At 37.1% G+C, this 22,551-nt stretch overlaps 1 protein-coding gene across 1 annotated transcript in view; it reads left to right on the plus strand.

The window, feature by feature from the left end:
• LOC113048331 (serine/threonine-protein kinase WNK4-like) overlaps positions 1-22,551 on the plus strand; it is a 47,641-nt gene that overhangs the window by 9,730 nt on the left and 15,360 nt on the right. The window contains exons 2-5 of the mRNA XM_026210110.1: positions 12,056-12,228; positions 12,615-12,835; positions 13,408-13,565; positions 22,180-22,268. Of these exons, the coding sequence (XP_026065895.1) occupies positions 12,056-12,228; positions 12,615-12,835; positions 13,408-13,565; positions 22,180-22,268 (641 nt within the window). The remainder of the gene's footprint in view (positions 1-12,055; positions 12,229-12,614; positions 12,836-13,407; positions 13,566-22,179; positions 22,269-22,551) is intronic.

Genomic DNA, 22,551 nt, shown 5'->3' on the forward strand with positions numbered 1-22,551 from the left:
TTGCATAACCATTTTATAAATCAACACTCCCTTCCTCACCATTGAGACATTTTATGTGCAACTTTTATACATAGACTCCGAGACACTGTGCATTACTATGTAGTGACTTTTGACATCTTTTGACCTCTGTGTGTCTTTTGAGATTACATCAGATCTGTTGTTGTTATCCACTGGTCACTCTTTTACAGTATCATGAGTATTTCAGTACAAAGTGTTGTAAATTCAGATGAGTCAGAAGAAAAAGCTGTCATATATCTGGATCCTCAAACATTGTGTGGCCTTTTCAATATGCCAGCCATATTTTAAATATGTTTATTATTAAAATAATTCGACTGAACATATGAAATGAGATTAGTTAACCAATACTTGTATAGTTGTTTATATTGTATGTAGTTGGAGGAGTGCATATAAATTGTTCTTTTTTTAAAACACTTTTTTAAAATAATTGTTTTAAATAAATGGTTATTTGCATATTTTGTGCCTCCCTAGTAGTATTGCCAAAACAAAATAAAAAAAATATGATACTAATGTCCAGAAATATTACTAGAACAGTTATTAGAAAATATGTGATGTACTCAAAATGTACACAATTTGTAATAATTTGATTCACAGACTCAAATTGAATTGCTAAAAATGTTTGAATTTACAAAGTAATTTCAAGCCACAATTATATGGAAATCAAGTGTTTCAGAAATGCGTTTCAGTCAGCTTGGATTAGATCAGATGATAAGTAGTTTTATAAATATAAGATTAGGAGGTTTACGTCATTCAGGATGCAATACAATTACAGCATGTAATAATTCAGCTGCGCAAACTTGTCCTTAGACACATGCATAAAGTTTACACACGCCCACACACATGCAAACACATACACACACACACACACACCCTGCAGTCCTCTTTACGGTTCACACATTCATTCGGCCTTTTGTAGGGCTGCTCACTGTTTTGTTTCTGTATAATTAAACAACAACAGCTGTCTTCGATGGAGACTGAGAGTTCACATTCAGATCTGTTACCCAAATTAGAACACATGATCCCACTAGATTCATAACGTAAGTTAAATCTGAGCCGAACTCGGATATATTGTTTAGTCAATGACTAAACAAACATGTAGAATGACACAGTTTATGGGTTGCTTTGGCATATTAGTGTTACCAGAGCTTTAATTTTGTGGTTTAGCACACTTAAAGAGAAAGTTCACTCACCCTCACGTCATTCCAAACATGTACTGTATCTCTTTCTTTCATGTGTGGAAAAGAAGAATAATGTGTCCACTGTTTCCATCAACACGATGGAATATGTTTTTTCGAGTTCATTTTTTGGGTGAACTACAGTATACCTTTAGGGACGAAATACTATGAAGTTATTTTTGATTCAAAACAACTGAACACCTGTGGCAGTGCGATTTGTAGTTGTAGAGAAAAGCCACACATGTGTATCAGTAAATTTGAAGTCACAGAGAGAAATGTTTTAAGAGATGCAAATCTGTAGACTTTTTTTCTCTCCCACAAACACAACACAACAGTTACACCTTCTCAAATTCTTCATTTCAGGTGCACAAATCCTATTCTACAAATCACACATTTAGAAACTCGTACGCTCACATTTTTCAAACAATTGCTGCAGTGAATGTGGTGCAAAACGAGAAAATCGTTCAATAATGCAGAAATTCAAGAAATGTGCAGTCGTGGAGAAATGTTGAACATCCGCAAATCAATACGTGAATTCATCAAATGTGAGTTGCACACTTGTAGAATATTTTCTCAGAAATGTCTTGTATATTTTTCTAACACAAACACAAAGTACATAACTACAGCTGCTTGAATCTGCTGCGATGAATCTCAAACACCGTCTTTCGCTTTCAAGTGACAAGTTTCGCGCTCTCCCTTTTGCACAGAGATATTTGGTTCAAAAGTGATTTGTGCATCTGTAGAGGTAGTGGGCGGGACTGTTTAGAGATTAGAGAATTTCAGCCAATCAGAAGAGCTACTGAGCCGGTATATATACGCCCCAAGCAGTTTTACGCCCCTGTTGTTCCTCATGCATCCAGTAGGGGGAGGCTGTATATTAGTATATGAGCACAGTCATATATCAGAACAGCAGACCATATCTATATGTATGATAGCAGCAGACCTTCTTGATAATCTGCTAAAGTTATTGTTGTTGATTTTATTGAGTAATGATGCAACATTTATTATTTATAAAAGATTGATCAATTAAATATCAATTAGGGATATCAGTTCAAAAGATGGGTCAATTTATTTCGAGAGGCAAAAGTACTTGATTGAGTCAGATGTTCTGTCTGACTCAAACTTAGCTAACCACAGTCCATCATCAATGGACAAAAAAAAAAAAAAAAAAAATCAAAGTGGCTTGACTCTTTTTCCAAGTGTTCCATCAATATTGTTCATTGAAGATCAGGAGCAAATTGATGTTATCTACACTCAGATGACATCAATTCTGGACGGCACACCTACACACACCCACAGTGACCAGATCCGATTCATTATGGATGTCCCTTTTCCAGAGGTAGGTCTTGTGTGTTAGTTGTGCTCTGCATGGTGTCATATTCACATTGTTTTTAATGTCAAATAGTTTATACATAATGTTAGATCATTGCTATAAAATAATAGTTTTGTGCTTAATATAGAAAAGGCACTTTTGATTTTGTTGTAAAAAAAAATTAAAAACTAAAAATGCAAAATGATGCTTGGCTTATTTGGGTTGTGATAAATCTTTCTCTGGTAGTCCATCATCTGTGCTCTTGCTGTTGTGAAACATGTGTCCATCTTGGAGGCTGAGGAGAAATTCCTTCGAGGACCTGTCATTGACGCAAGCTACTGTAAGGATTCTATAAAGGACAAAATGTTTAAACATGACATCCTGCCATTATTTATAAATACCCATTGTTTCTACCACTATGCAACTTTAGCTTTTTTATTTATTTTTATCAGTGAGTGGGATCACTTTGACAGCAGGATAAAAAAACAATTAAAGAAGAGTGGCAAGCCATAGGAGAGTCATCTACAGGAGTCATGCTGTTAATAACCAAGTCATGGTGTTAAGAAATATTTTTTTTTTGTGAACAACAATATTGTCTCTTTCTTTTAAATGACCCTTGGAACTTTAGAAAAGGGTTAAATTGTGTTTGTCTTCATAAAATGCTTTGTAGAACATGTTCTGTTGCTGTATGACGAACAATTGTGAATTGTACAGCAAATATTTCATTTAGGATCCATATGATTACACAGTGCTGTATGTCTACTGGCCTGAATATGGTTGATATCTAAATATAACTTAATATAAATTCACAACATCATATATCAGTCAGTCTCCTTTATATATAAACAGTTTATAAATAAATATAAATAATACATTTTACATTAGGTCATAGGTCTGCAGCCTCCCCCTACTGGATGCATGAGGAACAACAGGGGCGTAAAACTGCTTGGGGCGTATATATACCGGCTCAGTAGCTCTTCTGATTGGCTGAAATTCTCTAATCTCTAAACAGTCCCGCCCACTACCTCTACAGATGCACAAATCACTTTTGAACCAAATATCTCTGTGCAAAAGGGAGAGCGCGAAACTTGTCACTTGAAAGCGAAAGACGGTGTTTGAGATTCATCGCAGCAGATTCAAGCAGCTGTAGTTATGTACTTTGTGTTTGTGTTAGAAAAATATACAAGACATTTCTGAGAAAATATTCTACAAGTGTGCAACTCACATTTTAATGAATTCACATACTGATTTGCGGATGTTCAACATTTCTCCACGACTTCACATTTCTTGTTTCGGGTGTGTAAATGCGTTTTGCACCACATTCACTGCAGCAATTGTTTCAAAAATGTGAGCGTACGAGTTTCTAAATGTGTGATTTGTAGAATAGGATTTGTGCACCTGAAATGAAGAATTTGAGAAGGTGTAACTGTTGTGTTTGTGTTTGTGGGAGAGAAAAAAAGTCTACAGATTTGCAACTCTAAAACATTTATCTCTGTGACTTCAAATTTACTGATACACATGTGTGGCTTTTCTCTACAACTACAAATCGCACTGCCACAGGTGTTCAGTTGTTTTGAATCAAAAATAACTTCATAAAATACTAGCATACTATTTCTATGGTGCATTTCTGTGCACATTATCTAAATGTCTATATGCATGAAATACACAACCTACTACAGCACAGTACTACTCTAAATGTGTATTATGCAACCAGTGCACACTGTGTAGAATATTATACCCCGCAATGTGATTGATCTGACTTTTCATTTCCAGCATGATGAGTCACGATTCATTCGTTCTTATTAACTCAAGGTCAAGAGCAGTGTACTAAAGCATGTTCATTTGGGAGATATCATTACAATATGACAAACGTATGAATCCCAAACAGAGGGTTGCAATGCAATTAGTCTTGAATTAAGAGATTTAATTTGTTTTGGTTTTTTATCCCACATGAAATGTTAATTGCAAAATGAGCTTCCAGTTGATTCTGAAATGACATCATGCTGTGTTCAAGCGCTCCACGGAAGTTTGCATTTATGAGCTCAATAATTAAGATTTGATGCGTGTTTCAAAAAAAAAAAAATTTACGCAGTGGCCAATTTATTTTTCCCTTTAAGCGCTACTGCGCATTTTAGTTATACAAGCTTTAATAAAAGAGTTAATATTCTACATCAAAAAAGTTATACTGTCAACATTCACAATTACTTAATAACTTATGATCAATATCATTAAGCTTCCTCCATAGTTCTTTATTTGGCACAGAAAGTCCAACTCAGAAAATTCATCTTGTAATTATGATCCATGACATGACATGACTTGAGCACAATAAGTTATAATAGGTCATTTTCGGCTGCTGAGTGCGTCAGTGCTCTGTAGTAAAAGTGTTTTGATTTATACGGATTACATTAGTGACAGTTCAAACTGAGATTAACTTGAAGTTTATGATCCCTCATGTAAAGATAAACCGGTATGTTGTACTGTTGGCATTGCATTTAAATCTGAATGTCATTTTAACATCAGCTTTGACACTTAGTGCTGTCATTTCCAGTCATTGTGTGGAACGGGTTAAACTGTACCCTTCTGTGAGGGTTGACAGAAGTGAATATGAAATCGATTGCTATGATGTCTAAGTTTGTACTTCATGGACACACTGTTTTACTTCCAGAAACATGTGAAGCTTCATTATGTCCGGAATAGGAAACAGATGGATAAGTGTTCCTTCTTTGACAAAACAATAGGCCTTTATATTCATTGAGCTTGGTTATTTAAATTTGACTTAATAACAGAGGTAATTTACATGTAGAAATCTATTGCAAAAAAAAAAAAAGAGAAAAAAACAATAAATGAGTCAGAGAGAAGGAAATGGAAAATGATTTACACAACTATGTTTTTGGTGCAAATTATAACAGAATAAATAGGCTTCTGGAAAAAAATATAAAAAGCTATACAAGTGTACAATATGTCTCTTAAGAAAGATACTGTAAGTGTCTAGGGAATAATATGTGGCCTTGTTCTCTAGCATTTCATGAGTATTTGTTTGAGTAATTCATTATGCTGTGTAGGAAAAGAGTGTTTAACTGTTATCTTGCACTTACAGAACATAGAGCAGCATTATAAGGGATGGAAGCACTCCATCAGGTTAGTCGTCTGTTTCCATATAGTGTTTTACCCGGATCATCAGCAGCGTACACTGCCAGTGTTTAATTGCTTTGTAAGATTTATTGCGCACGCCCTGCGTATATTAGAACTATGAGTCATGTTTTATTCTCTGTGGATTGATAGTGTGATGGAAAATGATTTAGAAATGAATGTGAGTAATTTGTCATCCTGTCAGTTTGTTACAGATTTATATCATTAACTGGTATTGCCACTGTGGGCCATGCATGTGGTGACGCTTGTTCAAACTCTATTATGTAGCACTTAGGGATGAGATAGAGGTACTTTTAAATCTTTGGAAGGGTGTTAATGTTTGTAAAAAAAAATAAAAAAAAAGATTTATGTCATAATGGTTTATATTATATTATTCAGTGGTTGCTTAGACATTTGTTGTCCACATGGCTTGCAATAATTATTTTTTTTAAAATTTGAATCAGTGTATTATTGTGGTTTCATCTACAGTGCATTCCAAAAGTTTGGAAACACCCTTGTTTCATTTGGTAAATATCAACATAAATCTGCATTTCTTGCCATACGTTCATTGAAGTAACTAATGATATTCTGTTTTTATTACAATATACAGTCAGACAAGGATGCTTCATTAATTCTGTGATATAGACTTAACATATATGTTAGTTTTTGGAAGAGTATTAAGTCAGTTTTACATTATAGTATAATATAATTAGTTTAATATAAATAATTTTCCTTGTTGGAAAAAATGAGACTGAGCTGATTTGCTGTTGCAAACCAGATTTTATTTATTTATTTTTTTCCTCCAGGGTTTTCTACGGAGCCCTCCACATGACAATAAAAAAATAAGATAAAGTCATGCACACGATTTACTAATTCGTTTCCTTGATTTGCTAAATCGTGCGCACTATTTAATAATTCAAGGGAACTAAATATTAAATCGTGTGCACAATTTATAAATCGAGGGAACAAAATAGTAAATCATGCGCATGATTTAGCGTACTATTTTTTTCTTGCATGCCATGTGCGGGTCTCCGTAGTTTTCTGTATTCTGAATTCTAATTTTTTTCCATTTTACTGTTGGAAAACAATAAACCCTTATGTTTCTGCCAGTCAATTAACAGCCTGCAGCTGCCAAAGAAAAACCCTTTGATTTACGTTAAGTATGATCAAACACTTTATGTCCATCTTCTCAGAGTGCAGCATCTCATGGTTTGCTGATTTACTTCATGCTTCTATAATAAAAATGAACTACCATTCTATTGATGGATGTGTTTTTTTGTTGCTGGCTCTGACTTTAGCTGTTATCTAGGTGTATGTGGTAATCTAGTCCAAGTGCTGCCAGAGGCTCCAGTGAAATCCTATAATAAGGAAGATCTGGATGTGCAGGATCCCCAGTCCCTGTTATAGATCTGAGAGCTTTATGAGCAAGATGCTGCTTTAATGAGACATTCCACACAGCCAGCAGACGGCCTCCCTTAGCACGCACACACTCGACTAGTATAGAGGAATGAGTCACACCAACGCCTCGAGCACAATAAACTTACTATCATTTAGAAGCACAAACTTTTGGAGGAAAATAGATCATAAAGAATGTGTTATTAGCTCCTATGAAAGCCAAGGGAATACAAACAGTACATGAACCGTAGTACGTTATCAGGCATATTAATCGAATGATCCTAATTCTTCACATAATTTGAGTAATGTCTGTAAGCACTATAAATATAAGTTCATCATTGTCATAAGATTATGTTTGATATACAGACAGTATGTTTTCTTTTTTACAAAATATTCTATGAAATATTATAAAACGTATATTATTTAAAATGTAATTATTTGATTAAATAAAGAAATGTATTGGAATTGCTTATATTGGTTAAATGTTAATTAATGAATTTACTTATTTATTAAAAGTTAAATTTGTAATTTTTGTATTGTTTTTTTTATATATATATCTTCTCATGCATTGTGCAGTCCTGCCTCGGTTATTATATTTTGTAAGTGCTCAAACATGTTTTTTCTGAGCAGTAAATGTCAGATACATGCATCAGACCCGTTCCTCAGTTTAATAATGTGCAATCTGTGAGCTTCTCGGGATCTGGTTCTGGTTTCTCTGATTCAGACAAACACACCAGCATTGTGGGAAATGAGCAGATATTTCCACACCTCATTTCCACCTTTTCAATTTTAACCGTACAGTCTGTCTTGTATTACAGCAAGAGGCTGTTCATGGTGTTTTGGGACTTTCATAATGCGGAGGGAGATAGAGAGGAAGCTTCCAGTGAGGCATTAGGTCTGCTAATTCTCGATTGACTCGTCTCTTACGTAATGGAGAAATCTTCCTTCGTTCCACTTGCTTCCTTGAGCATGCCAAACGTCCTCCTGCCTGACAGAAGGTTTAATGGAATAGTTCAGTCGTATAATAATTTTTGTCATCATGTACTCAGCCCCATGTCATTCTGACCCTGCTTTAGAGCTTGTTTAGGCTGCATGCAATTCTTCTTTTGGACCTCTGGGTTCTACTGAGATCTAAGGTGACCCATCTGGCAGCTTACCAGCCCTCTTGAACCTCCTGAGTCCAACCATGTGGATCAGAGCCTGGAAATATATGGATTACCACGGGTATCTTTGGAAGTACTTGGCTTCCACTCCTACACTGAGATCAGCCTCATCATCTCAGATACCAGAGAGGAAGCTGAGAAGTTTCCTGTAGCCCATTTCAACCTCAGATGAATTTGTGATGTTGGCAACATTAGCATCTAAAAGGAAAAGGAAAGATATAGAGATTTGGCATGAAATGAGAATGAGTAAGTGATGACAGTCTTTTTTTGTGGCCTGAAAAACATCACCTCCTAGACAGCGGTTTATCTTAATTCTGCTATCTAATGTATGTCTGGTGGCATTAAACATTATTTAGTTCATCTTTATAGATGTTATCTTCATATCCTGGCCATCAGTCATATTAAAATCCACAGAGGAAAGTGAAGGGTCTATGAACACCCTAACACTAATTAAGTAAGAGTGACACACATGGCCAAATATTCAATGCTCTCCAATGTAGGCTAAGAATAGACTGGCCAAAGAGCAGATGTGGAGTATGATGACCCATGTAATATGAGGACTTACACAGACTTGGTAACTGTTGCTTGGCATACATGTACCAGACAGGACATTTCTCCAGGTTAACAAGAGTGTGGCACTGAAATAATTTGCATTTATGTTTAAGGCATTTAATATATATTCAAATGACAAAAATGTTTGGCTTTCCTTAACATATGAGTCCACTGTGTAAGCTTGAATGACATTATCTTCTTAGTGCTTCCTATAACAATAAAACAAATTGTGTGAAAATATTGCACTTTGCACATCTTCTTTCCTGTTGCTGGCCCAAATATTCAAGGATAATTTCTGAATAATGTCTCTGAAAGTCAAAGCAGGTCTTAATAAATGTTTGTGTGCCTGAATATCAGTATAGTAAATGCCGCTGGTCAAAACAATCAGAATCAAATTCTGTTATATTCAAATTCTGAGATTACTGGGTAAAACACCGAAGCATTTACAACAATTTAAATTTTCTATTCTAAGTTTCTAATCAACAGAGTATATGATAAAGCTTTCCTTGTGGCAGTTGCTATCTTTTCTTTTGCATGCTATTTCTCTTCACAGGCACATTTGTGGGAAGTCAGTGATGTTTACGGTGTATCTGTTAAAAGAGCACTGCATCCATTGAGAGTGTATTGAGAAAAGCGTATCTTAGAGCTGACACCGCTTGTTCCTGATAAAGAGCAGGACTTTCTAACCCACACACATGCTCAAACAATACTACATCACATCCTCCATTCTTCCCAGTGTGCTGTTTCTCACGTCTGGAATACATTATATGTCTGCTTTGATGTCACAGCCACTCTCAAAAACCCCAGCATGCCACTGACCACCATCATAAACTACAATTAAACATTCTGCATTTCCAAGTCAGTTTAACATATTCTCTGTTTATGCATTTTTGGACATGCTGATGTAGGGAAACACCACTTCATAGTGTATTTTAATACCTTTTCTTGTTTGCATGGGCTTTGTGTTGCATAATGGCTCATGGAGTGTGTTTAACAGGTGCGTTGACTTTTGGTGCTGAATTTCCTACACTTGAGACTGATAAATGTGCAAATAAGATTATTCAAGGACAATTTTTGCCGTTTTGAAAAAACAACCCCGGTGAGACAGACTCTTAGCTTGGATGGAAAGACCCTGCTAAAGTACAGAGAACTGATCAATAGATTTCATGAGCATCATTTTTTTCTTAGTAGATAAATCAGACAGTTAGAATTGGTCACAGATTTCCCTGTTAAATCTAATTCAGATTCACAAGCACTTGACATGATTAAATTTGAGTCCAATTTTGATGGCAGTGTTGCAAACAGTAGCTTGGTATGTAATGTTTTATTCATTAGTTCATAAAATTTGGAAACTGGGCTACAGAAGTATTATACAAACGTCTGTACTGTACAAAAGTACTGTTCTGAAAAAATGTTAGCTTTTTTTTTTTTTTTTAAATGAAAGGCAAGACATGCATTCCTATAGCCTCCATATAGAGTGAATTTTTCCCATTCAAATGTCTGAGTCTGTCTCCTCTCTGGTAAAACTCAAAGCAGTCATTCTGAGTGTGGTTCCATTAGTGGTTAGTTTAGTGCTAAATTGCACTGGCACCAACAGCTAATTTCATGATTTTATTGATAAATATAAATTTTTATCTTAAAATATACACCATTTTATGCTCATTTATTTACAATTTCGGCCCTGAAGCAAAGCAACCACTTATCGTAAAACAAAACCAGTTGAGAAGCACTCAGTATTAAACAAAAACCGTTGAGAAGCACTAATTGTGAAGCAAAGTCAGTTGAGAACCACTTATTTGAGGCAACTGAGGGAAAGAGAGAGCAAATTTCACACAGCTGTATTTCCAGGACTGTAGCGGGGTACGTCCTGAAATAGCGTTGTCACAGATGCAACAGCATTCCTCAGCAGCTCTGTCTAACATACAGAACACTGAATCTTCTGTTCTACAGTCTTTGCAGTACCATATTACCACATTACTCTTATTAATGCACTCTCAACACACTCATGCACTCTTCACCCCTCACTCCCACCTACTTCATCCAAACCTGTCATGATTGTCCTCATCTGCCTTGGTTACCTAACCAACTGTCTTTGCCCCACATTCGGGATGTTTCAGTAATATCAGAAAGCCTAAGCACCCGAAATTAGCCTGTTGGCTTCTCTACCTAAAGCAATAAACATAATTCATATGTGAACTCATTCTGGACAAACCAGTTTTCAAAATGAAAACACCCAATTTGAGTGTGTTTTTGCTTGTTACAGACTAACAAACATGAGCATGAGGCAGTCATCGGTCCGGTTGACCTGTCACCTGTCTCAGGGGCCCGAGACTGAAAGGGGCCCCCATGTTGTGCTTTTGACATAATGTCATGCGTGGGACAGGTTAAGCTGTCTGGGGAGCCAGATGTGGAAATGCAAACAAACTCTGGGGTGTCATATGTGTTTTGACCAACAACTTCTGTCAACTACCTCCTTCTCTTGCAGAAAATTATGCAGCTCAGGCTTTAAAGCCCAAAGCTGCAAATCAAAGTTATGAAAGAAGACAGCGCTGTCAGTTTTTCCATGTGCGTAGCACAGATTCTTTTCGCATAGACTGTGTGCCAGCTTATGGATTTGGCACATTTTGATGTCTGCTGCATTTCTGATACTTTAAAAACAGAGAATAGCTGCTAACAGTAATTTAGTAAGTTGTGTTTTGATTTGTCAGGGAACTCTGGTGTGTTAATTCTCAGTTTATACTTAATTTGCAGTGCCGTTCTGAAACTTCTATCCCAAGTGACCCTTCAAGTTTAGATTAAAAAAAAACATTGTATGTATAATTTCATATCAAATTTTGACCTCCCAAATTGCTTCATGTTGTTTTATTTTTAGCTTGATCACCTTGCACTTTATTTTAACCCTAACCTCCGTCTGAAATGAGAACAATATTATTGGTCTATAAAAACATTCTTCAAATCCCCAACCCTTAACGTAACCATAAAACTTTATTAGTTAATATGAATGTTATTCCAGTGCTAGCCAGACTGACACAGGAACATGACCTACATGGGTAGATCGCATTAAACTAGTTAAATGTCAAAGAAAATGGACTAAATTGCAAAAAAGACTGAATACTGTAACAACAGTTGTCTTAAATTTGAGAAATTAAAGTAGGTTAACAAGTGTTATTTTGAATCCCCAGCCACAGTTGCCATAGACCTGTCCTACAAGTCACAAAGTGTACTGAGCTCCCCAGTCTCAATGTCCCATCATGTATAAACATGAATCCACTAACCCATAAATTTACTCGAAGTATGTGTCTCTTCACCAGACTAAAAGGCTGACCAAAGTGGAGCGGCAGCGGTTCAGTGAAGAGGTGGAGATGCTGAAGTGCCTACAGCATCCAAACATCGTCCGCTTCTACGACTCCTGGAAGTCCACTATGAAAGGACACAAGTGCATCATCCTAGTGACGGAACTCATGACGTCAGGGACACTGAAGACGTACGTCCAAGCATAGTTTTTTTTTTTTGCCTCACACTCACTCACAACCTCTGATGGATAACAACCCAAACTGATCACAACTATGCCACCACCATAGTTTAAATGTGTATTCCTCTAATGTCTAATGTCACTGTTCATTAACAGTGGCTCCACACTTTGTGACATAATGTTGCATAGAATGGTGTTGAAGGTTGCATAGCAGGAGCATAAAATGACAAATAGAAGAATGAAATGAAAGTCCACTGCTCTTTTCCCAATTTATTGATCTTTTAAACCGCCAACTGCCCACATTTTCCACCAGAATATTGCTCTGAATGGGAGACTGAACTCACAATTGAATTATATAGAGCTTGTAGAGCTAACAGTGCAACACTTTTTTCCTGTAGGTACCTGAAAAGGTTCAAGGAGATGAAGCTGAAGCTTCTCCAGCGTTGGAGTCATCAGATCCTGAAGGGCCTTCACTTCCTGCACACCCGAACACCTCCCATAATCCACCGAGACCTTAAATGTGACAACATCTTCATCACTGGCCCCACTGGATCTGTTAAGATTGGTGATTTGGGCCTAGCTACTCTCAAGAGTGCCTCATTTGCCAAGAGTGTCATTGGTGAGTTACAAATCCCACAACATTTCAGCGTGCTACTTATTTAGATGTTACAATGTCAACAGTTTCTCTTCAAACACTCCAGCAGAACTTTCTTTGACCTTCACAACAGTTACTGTAAACAGTGCCCTGAGCTACCTCTACTATGGGCTTACCTTGTTTGTGTACTCTGTCAACTCTATTTATGGTCCAACAAGTGATTGACACAGATTTCTCACCTCGTCTGTGGTACATATATCACATTACTTCATTAGCTCAGTACTGGCTCGACACGGTTTAAAATCTGATCTGCTCACACTCAGATTAGGAGAGATCAATGACATGAATAATTAAAGAATGTGTGACCTGCATTGGAAATCAGGAAAGCACAACCAATAGCTTAAGCTCAAGTTAAACATGTCCTGTTCATGTTTAGAGTGCACTTTTAACATTCAGTCAATTGGTGGGCCAACAGAAGGGAGACTCCATGAGGATTGTCCTTTTAATATGTATACTGTATGTTGCTTTGGAAAAAAGTGCCTTCTAAATAGCTACCTAATGCTTGTTTTTTGGCATTGATCTTTGCATCCACACAGGGACCCCAGAGTTCATGGCACCAGAGATGTACGAGGAGAAATATGATGAAGCTGTGGATGTTTATGCCTTTGGTATGTGCATCCTGGAGATGACCACATCAGAGTACCCTTATTCCGAGTGCCAAAACGCTGCGCAGATCTACCGCAAAGTCACCAGTGTAAGTCAATCCTCACACCAGTATTACAAGCTTGAGAAAAACGTCATGGCCCCAGGCTGCACTTACTATTTTATTTGTTTTAAAAGGTTCAAGCTAAAAAAAAAAAAGGTTTTAATTGTTGCTGGCCATTTAGTCAAACCGCATAACGAATCTCTGCTCTTCCAGCTCACTGCCACCCACTTCATTAGCCATCTCTCCTCAAAGCAGCTTTAAGCTTTTACAAGTCTTCTAATGGTAATGTTAGGCCTATATGAGGCTCTTGTTGACATTTTTCTGCAACAAGGGGACAATTAGCGTGTCTCTCTTGAGCTGTAATTCGGTTTAGAAGATGGCGATCTCGTCTCTCGCCCAGATCTCTAATCAACCCCCTGTTTAACCCTAAGTTGATTTCTGATTACAGTGTTGCAAATGTGTAACTTCATTGTACTTATGTGCAATGCATGCTAACCGCAATCTTGGGTGTGCATTGAGTTGCAGGGTTATAATCTCTTCCATAAGGGATGACTTTATTCCTTAGGGGCGGCTTGTTAAGAGTCCAGCCAATCAGCCAATGTTTATGTGAATAATATACAAAGCAAAAACTGCACAGTTAAACAGCTCTGGGAGACACAGTAGTAGCATTGTTGAATGCAGAAGCCCTAGAGGAGATCCATCCTTATGATGGGAAAACTGCCTGATTTTCTCTTTCTCTTCCTGAAACCTGAAATTAGCCCAATCTATGATGTATTTAATGGCCAACACATGCAGGAAATACACTTTACCTATCTCAGTATCTTTTCCTTTAAAAGTGCACTTGGTATTTTTATCCATTTAAAGTATATATAGCCAAAGAAAAGCATAAAATCTGTTTTAGAGCGTAAGCTATTTTATTCTACTTAAGGGTGGTCTCTCATTATAACTGCCATATTGAGGTCACATGACCAGTGCAAAAACAGGCTACTCAATTTATCACAAATTCAGTTGCAGAGTAAATTAATAATAAGTATTTTTACATATACTTTATGCTATTTTTAAAGTTCAGTTTCAGTCAGACTGAGATAATGTATTGTAAGCACTATTTCCACTGAAATCATGCCTGTCAAATTTTTGTAAGGTCAGACTGACATTGGATTAATTAAATTTATTTACCTTTAAATATGGATGCCATCTTAAAATATAGTTGTCCTTCATAAACTACAGAGTATCCAAAGCTGAAACTCAATGTAAATGTTATTTCAGGTATTATTTGGGTTTTTCTTATTCTTTCTTAGGCATTATTAGCATTAGCCTGTTTTGGCCTCTCTTTATTTTTTCACACATTTAAGGACATTATATTGTCATGTCCTCCATCATGGTCCTCTGTTCATGACATAATGATCACTGATTAGTGTTATGTCAAGGTTAGGCCATATCAGATTCAGAAGATAAGGAAAGAGGAGAGAAAATGTGAATTTGATGCTTGCAGTCATTTGTGCACCTGAATGACAAACAGACATCACCTTTCATCCTGCTGTTACTGAAGGACTTTGTGGCTTTGAAGTTGGCATGCAGAAATTACATGGTCGGTCAGAGAGCACATTTCAATTTTTCAGAACACTGAGCGATAAGGACAGACAGAGCGAGACAGTAGCGCTTTTCCAAAATGTCACCATTTTTAACATCACGGGTTTGCTTCTGATGCAAAATCTTGTAGTGGCGTACATATCTGTTTCTGTGAGGGCAATCCCACAAAATGTATAATTGGCATATTTGTGTATGTTTACATTTATCTTTCAGAAGTGTGCATTTAAATGTTTCTTAAAGAAGCTGCATTTCATTCAAGAAAAATACAGTAAAAATGGTCATATGGTGAAAAAGCAATTTTTAAAGGTTTATATATTAATTCAATATATTTTGAATGTGTATCTTATACATCTGCATTGCATGTCCATTCAATCACCAACTCGAGCCAATTATAAATCACTGACTACGACTGTTCATTTTCACGCTACTTACAGTGGATCAGCTATGCATGATCTAACAGTGGGAACAAAAACAATGCAATGACCCCTGGCAAGTATGGGAGGGAAACAGAGGAGCTCAGTGGGGCAAAGTGGAGCCCAAAGGAGGTCAAACCATGTGCCTGAGCATCAGCTAATTAGAGAATGTGTCTCAAAGGCATATTCATATTTGATCCTGACGGGCCTTCGCACTTCCCTGGGTTAATGAAAATAATCCTCTGTGCCGCTGAGAGCGTGGGGTTTGTGCTGATCTGTGGTGGAGGTTTTTGACCCTGTTCATGAGAGCAAGAAAGATGCTGCTGTTTGTAGATAGTTGTGTGTTCTTAGACTGTGAACGGGGTTTATGATCTGCATAAGCATGTAATAAGCTTTTCAAGGAATGTTCAATTGTTCCTGGTGCAAAGGAAGTTAGAAAGACAAACAGCAGCTTTCCAAGGCACTCGTCCCAGGCATCCCAGAGAGATGAGGCATGCAAAACACTGAAAACATTTAGATGCAGACACTGAGCACTGGAAACAACAGGTTTCCCAAGACTATGTGTTTCTATTTGTGTACGTTTGTTTTAGGCGATGTGCAAGTACCACAAAACGCATGCATTTTGTGGAGGATTGAGGTTCAGCTTCAATATTCAGAGTCTTAAGTGCATTACATGTTCTCTAACAAACACAATCCTCAATCTTAGTGTGTTTGTTTTTCAGATAGGACCGGGCAGGAGGGCCCTCGAGCGCAACTTTATGAAGCACTTAAAATCCTTGTGTTGTTATGCCACAGGTTTTTCTTGGAATTCTAGTATTGCCATGGCAACACAGACTCTCATTTAGTTCTTAACCTGTCATTCTTTCTAACTGCTGAACGTCATTTTGTACGGTTAAAAGGGAAGCATGAACATCTTGTGACTGATTTCTGAAATGTAATACCCTGACACCTTGAAAGTAATAGTTTTTTTGACAATTCTAATTATTTTCATCCAATTTTAGTCTGGTAATTTTTGTTCAGAATTTCTGATAGATGTCCTATATATTATCAGCATTATTGTGTATGTGTCGATGGTCTGTGTTGATCAGTTTATCCAAAGTAAATTTCACTTGTACCAGTAATGCAATGTTGTTGTAGTCACGGCTCCAGCTAATTACGTGTAATAGTCTCTCTTGAATCTGGGTCTTGCATTTCCATGTGGACAGATCTGTTCTCGCAAGGTTGTGGAGGCATTAGGACCAAACTTATATGATGTTGTTGGGAGGGCAAAAGATTATGTGAAACCTCTGCATATCAGACGTGCTATAATTAGACTAGCCACACAACAGGCCAACTTCAACCGTTCTGACAGCTGTTTTCATAAAATAACACTGCTTTGATGTTGAAAAACACTGAACCACACATGATGTGCATGAAACATGTAACTTTGCTGTTTTTCGTATTTTTCTTCCAATTCACCCCTTGCTGCTTACCTGTTAAACACACATTGGAGATGAAAAGCTTTCCATCAAGCGTGAGGTCCACGCCAGCAAGATGACTGTGGTCACTTAACTGAGACAGAGAAAATTAGCCCTGCCTTTTCACTAAAATCAAAAACTTTCAGGATGATTTATGGCCTTTGTGTGAGTGTAAACCCTGTAATGAATCTTGCCTGTTAAATTAACATAGATTTAGCAAGATAATCAACCTCACAGTTTTTATGAGACAAAATTAGCAGTAAACTACTTTCCCATTTGACACTTGGCTTCTGCGGACACATTTGTTGGGTGGTATGGTCATGTGTGAGTGCTGTACTGTACATTCATGATTTGGAGTTCAGCACAGCTTGTTCGTGAAGCTTCCAGGTTGGTACACAAACAAGTGGCTTGTTTATGTTGACAGCTAGAAAGGCTGGCATATCTGTCTGCACTACTTGGGGGAAAGGTCGTTTCATATCTACTTTGATGTTTTTGTACTAAGAGTGAAAAAAGCCTTTCGAATAGACCTGGCAGAAATTCAGAATGCTCAGCGTTTACTCTTTGATAGCTCCCAAGTCCTAAATGGAATTTTGTGTTATTTTTCTTAAAAGTATCAGATGTTTAACAAAAAAAAATCCTTATTTAGGCAGAACGCTTAAGTGAGACAGTTGTCAACAAAGTAAGAGATTTGAAGTGAATTAGTCAAATGTAATTACAAAAAGATTCAGTTGGTCAACTTTGGTTAATGTGGACCTTTACAGCATTTACTATTCATTTTGGTTAATATCAGTTATTACATTACTACATTTTAATAGAATTAAAAAAAAAAACATTAACTTTGATAAATAAAACCATTTTGATCATTGTTAGTTCTGTACATTGACAACATTATTGAACTAACATTAACATAACTTTAATGTTAACATCAATTTTACCCAATGTGATCAAATCGAACCCCATTGTGCAGTGTTACAAACTAACATGTTTAGCATAGCTCATATAATTTGATCTTGCAAGTTCATATTGACTTCTGATTCAGATAGAGAAGACATGTGCAATTACTTTTTTTCAGGGTTTTCACTTCTTTCAGAAAGTTTAAAATCAAATGAAATGAAGATTATTGACATCAAACATTATGTAGAGAGATGAAATCTGGTTTCAAGCCACCAGCACGTAATTGCTGCAGCTCTTTCAGCTGGATGTAATGTTGAGCTTCTTGTGTAAATGTAAGGTAATGATCATTCTTCAAGGCATTGGCGATGAAGGAGAAAAAGATTAGAAGATGCAGAGCAGAAATTACATATTTTTTATTTCTATTTCAGATGTTTCTTGTAGCAGCACTGTAAATGTTTGCTGGTTTTAGCTGGTTCCTACCTGGTCTCTTAGTCAGGTCAGTCTAGTCTTTAACTCATCTAGCTGGTCTCTAAGCTTGACCCCAAACCTGACCTAATGCTGGTGTAGGTTCTTTGCTTCATGGTCTCAAGAGGTCTCCTCAAAAGCCTGATATCATTAAGAGGCGCCTGACCAGAGAAAAATCATTCAACGAATCCCTTTCAACTGCCTCTTGAACCCCTGTTGAAAGCCTGTGAGATCAGTTTTCAGGGGTAAAAAAAAACAAAAAAAACTTTAGGCCGCTCCACCCCCTTTACACTGAATTGCACCTCTGTTGTGTATTTTCTGTTTTTCTTTCCATCTCAACCTTTCAATGGGCCTATTATCTGAACAAGCAATACCAAAGCATACATGGTTACGTCAACTCAGCTCAGAACATTGAGGTTGCCACAAAAATGTTCTGCCCAACAGCAGCATTGATCTTGTCCATAATGCCTTTTGCAATGTGTGTATGGCACCAGGCCTGGCTGGTAGATTACTGAAGGTACATCATGGCTTTCCGTCATGAGGATTTCGGGCCAAGAACACTGTATTAAGTGATGATGTGAAGGATTTAAAACCATTTATGGCATACATATACTCATACACTTCAGTTTCAGACACTATAGTCTTCATTTTATGTGCTTAAAGGGTTAGTTCACCCAAAAAATGAAAGTTTGATGTTAATCTGCTTACCCCCAGGGCGTCCAAGATGTAGGTGATTTACATTGATGTCTAAAGACACAAAATGATCGGTCTGTGCAAGACTATGAACAGTACTTATTAAATTTTTTTTTTATCTCTGGTTCAAGCAATGTCCGAACTGTTAGAACTCTCCTGAGCACATCCTCCTGTGTCTGTTCTCAAGCAGGCACGTGAGGCGTCTTCTTCTTATGCTTTATAGCGGTTCACAGACTTATAAGTGCATTACCGCCACCTATCTCTCAAATGGACCATTGACACTCTATCTACAATCTCAATTAAGAGTTTCAATAGTCCACTTGAGAGGTAGGTGGCGGTAATGAACTTATAAGTCCACCATAAAGCAAGAAGAAGAAGAAGACAACACCTGACCCATGTGCTGCTGAGAACCATCCACTTACATCATAAGAGAGATATACCGCATCAGTTTGACTTAATTTCACTATGTGTTCTACTGAACAAACAAAGCCGCCTACATATTGGATGCCCTGGGGGTGACTATCCCTTTAAGTATCACTGTTGTGTGGACATTTACCATGAATCAATAGGTTCTGAAGTGAGTATAATGCAACAAAAAATGTCCCCAGTATCACAATTTTGTGATTTTCACCTCATCTGTTTTACAATGCGGATTCAGCTGCCTCAGGGCTTGATTTAATTTAGCTTTTCTTCTTAAAGTAGATGGACTGTGAAAAGAGCATTTCCTTGAATTCCAGAACTGGATTTCTCATAAATTAAGTGGAAAAAAAATGATGATCTTTGAGTGTACAGCACAGTCCAGTTTAAACAACCACTTTTATTTCAAATTCAGTATAGTGTTCTTTTGTAGTCATTTTTATAAGTGTGTTATGTACCAGATGTAAGGGTCTAGGGTGAAGTAACAGAAAAGTAAACAAATTTGGTTGGGGTGAGGGAGTACCAGTCCCCTGCCCAGAACAAAAGACACGTTAAGTTCCAAAATCAAGTTTTTTTTTTATTTACAAGATTTCCAAATAGCAAAGTGGAATAGGAAGAAAATGGACTTCGGGATGGGGAAAGGCCAAACCAACAAACAAAAGGACCCTCAGACTACTTAAGGAGTAAAACTAAAGTGACAAAACAAAAGAAAAAATTAACAACAGAAGTGTACACAAACCAAAAACAAGAGAAAAAGAGGCACAGAAACAAAATGGTACCCACTTCCCTACGGCTTCCAACACAGAGAAACACTTGGCACAGCAACAATGCTAATTACTTATTCAAAAGGCTACAATAAACCGTAACTTAAGTAAGTTTTACACCATATCAATCTCTGACACCACTAGAAGAACAACACGGGGCAGGCAAGAGGTACAGCACTCTGAAAGTCAAGCTTCAATGTGGTATGCATGTTGAACAGCTTTTTGAGCTTGCAACCCCTACACAGTAACGAGCGGCAGGTGTGAGTGATCACCTTTCTCTCCTCCGCACCTGGTTGAGCAGCGGTAACACACGAGCGACAGAGAAAGAGCATACAGCAGTGCGTAACAACCAACACTATTATATAAACAAACACGGAACGTAACAAGTGTGTTTTTGAGTGTTTATTATGCCCAGTTGCGGAAACTTTTCTTCACAAGGCTCGTAAAATCCAGTTTAGTGTGGAAACAGGCAACCAAACCATGTTCCACAAAGCACGTCTTGTGGGATTGATGTTTTTCCACAATATGGCGTTTGTTCCCTGCCATTAGATGCCCCACAGATATCACTGATGACATGGTCTGTTTAGCCCAGAAGGACTGAACGTACTACTGGCGTGATGTGTTCTGCTAAATATGCGCTGTTTAAAAAAAAAATGTGGCCAAAGCATCCTATAGACTTCTACTAGTGTTAAGTACAGTAGTTTTTATTGTTTTTGCAAACTGAGGGACTCTATCAATTAAGATTAAAGTTTGAACCCAGAAAACATATTTAATCATTGCTGACTGTATTATATTCATCATTGGTTTTTATTTAGTTTTTTGCTGAACCTTGAAGTCTTTGTTAATGAAAAAAAAATGTCCCTGGCAAGTTGCTTCATAGATTATCTTACACTATGTCTAACAGCCATTATGAAGCCAAACAGAGACTGAAGCTTCAACAACAATGAAACACTGAAGGTCAAACCGCAAGCCTTGTCTGTAACATTACTGAGTTACATTAACACACACTCAACATTGTTTTTCTATTGTATGGATTTAAGGCTTTTTCAACTGGAGTCCAAAGCATTTTTGCAAATGTTTTTGTTTGATTCAGCTCATAATTTGATTCATTGTTTTTTTACAACAATGCAGTTCAGTATTTTTTAAATACATTTACAAGATTATTGCCATTATGTGCCTTAGGCAAGAAAAAGGAGTGCTGTTTATTGCACCAATAGTGCACCAATTGATTTATTAATTAGATGTTTTAGCATTTTAAGATTTTGGGCTCACACAAATTGTTCATAATTTAAATGTTGTATTTTAAGATTTATGCATATGAACCAGTGGTAAATGAATATTTAATACGCCTGATCCATGCAGTGTAGATGATTTCTAATTTGACTATGTTTGTGAGGACCAAATGTTGGCAAAATACGAGGCGCATGCTATGCAATTCTTTTTTGTGTGACAGAATTAAATATCTGTGTATTGTATCTGCAAATAATGTTAAAATTGATTTGTAACTTCCTCATTTGAGTGCCTAGAAATGGAAAACCATCAGTAAATACCATCAGTATGTACAGTACATACAACACTGCATTCACACTTGCTGTATTTACAGTTTGGAGAGTACTGTACTCTTCAAACAGGATTTCTGCCCCTATGACTTTTGATGTGGTCTGGACTGATCTACTAACCTCTATCTGTAACTAAGTGTAACATTCATGCTAAACATGAAGAGATCTCTTAGTTTTGTGTAAAGATGGGTTGATGTGTTTTTTTTTTCTTTGTTAGTCAGCCCACTTAACAAACGTACACACAGAAAATAGTTTTTCCCATTGTAGTGTTGAGTCCCCTCCTGATCTTTTTCCACCCATTCCGTCCATCAGTGTAATTGAGATTTCCATTATCTAAAGTGAATTTTCTCTTCCTTGACCCTTTCTTCTCCCCCAAACCTCCCTCCTCTCTGTCTCTCGCTGTTTTTCAGGGTATGAAGCCAGACAGTTTTTACAAAGTGAAAGTCCCTGAACTGAAAGAGATCATTGAGGGATGTATCCGGATGAACAAAGACGAAAGGTAACTATAATGTTTACAAGGGCGTTCATCTGTAACCAAAGAACTGCAAAGGCATGTACTGTATGTGCCCCAGCAGTCAGCATAATGTTTTAACACCGGGCAGACAGGTTTTTACTGTGTGCATATTAAAACAACAATACCCAGATTCTTGTCCTTTTGACATTTAAACAACTCCTCAGAGGGCCCTGGACGCCACTATTTTTGTTACCCAGCTGCACTGGTTGATATTTCTGTTCTGTCCTACATTGATCAGGTGACACATGGTTACACAATCAACAGTGTC

The sequence above is a fragment of the Carassius auratus genome, chromosome 3, assembly GCF_003368295.1.
Source record: "Carassius auratus strain Wakin chromosome 3, ASM336829v1, whole genome shotgun sequence".
Lineage (NCBI taxonomy): Eukaryota > Metazoa > Chordata > Actinopteri > Cypriniformes > Cyprinidae > Carassius > Carassius auratus.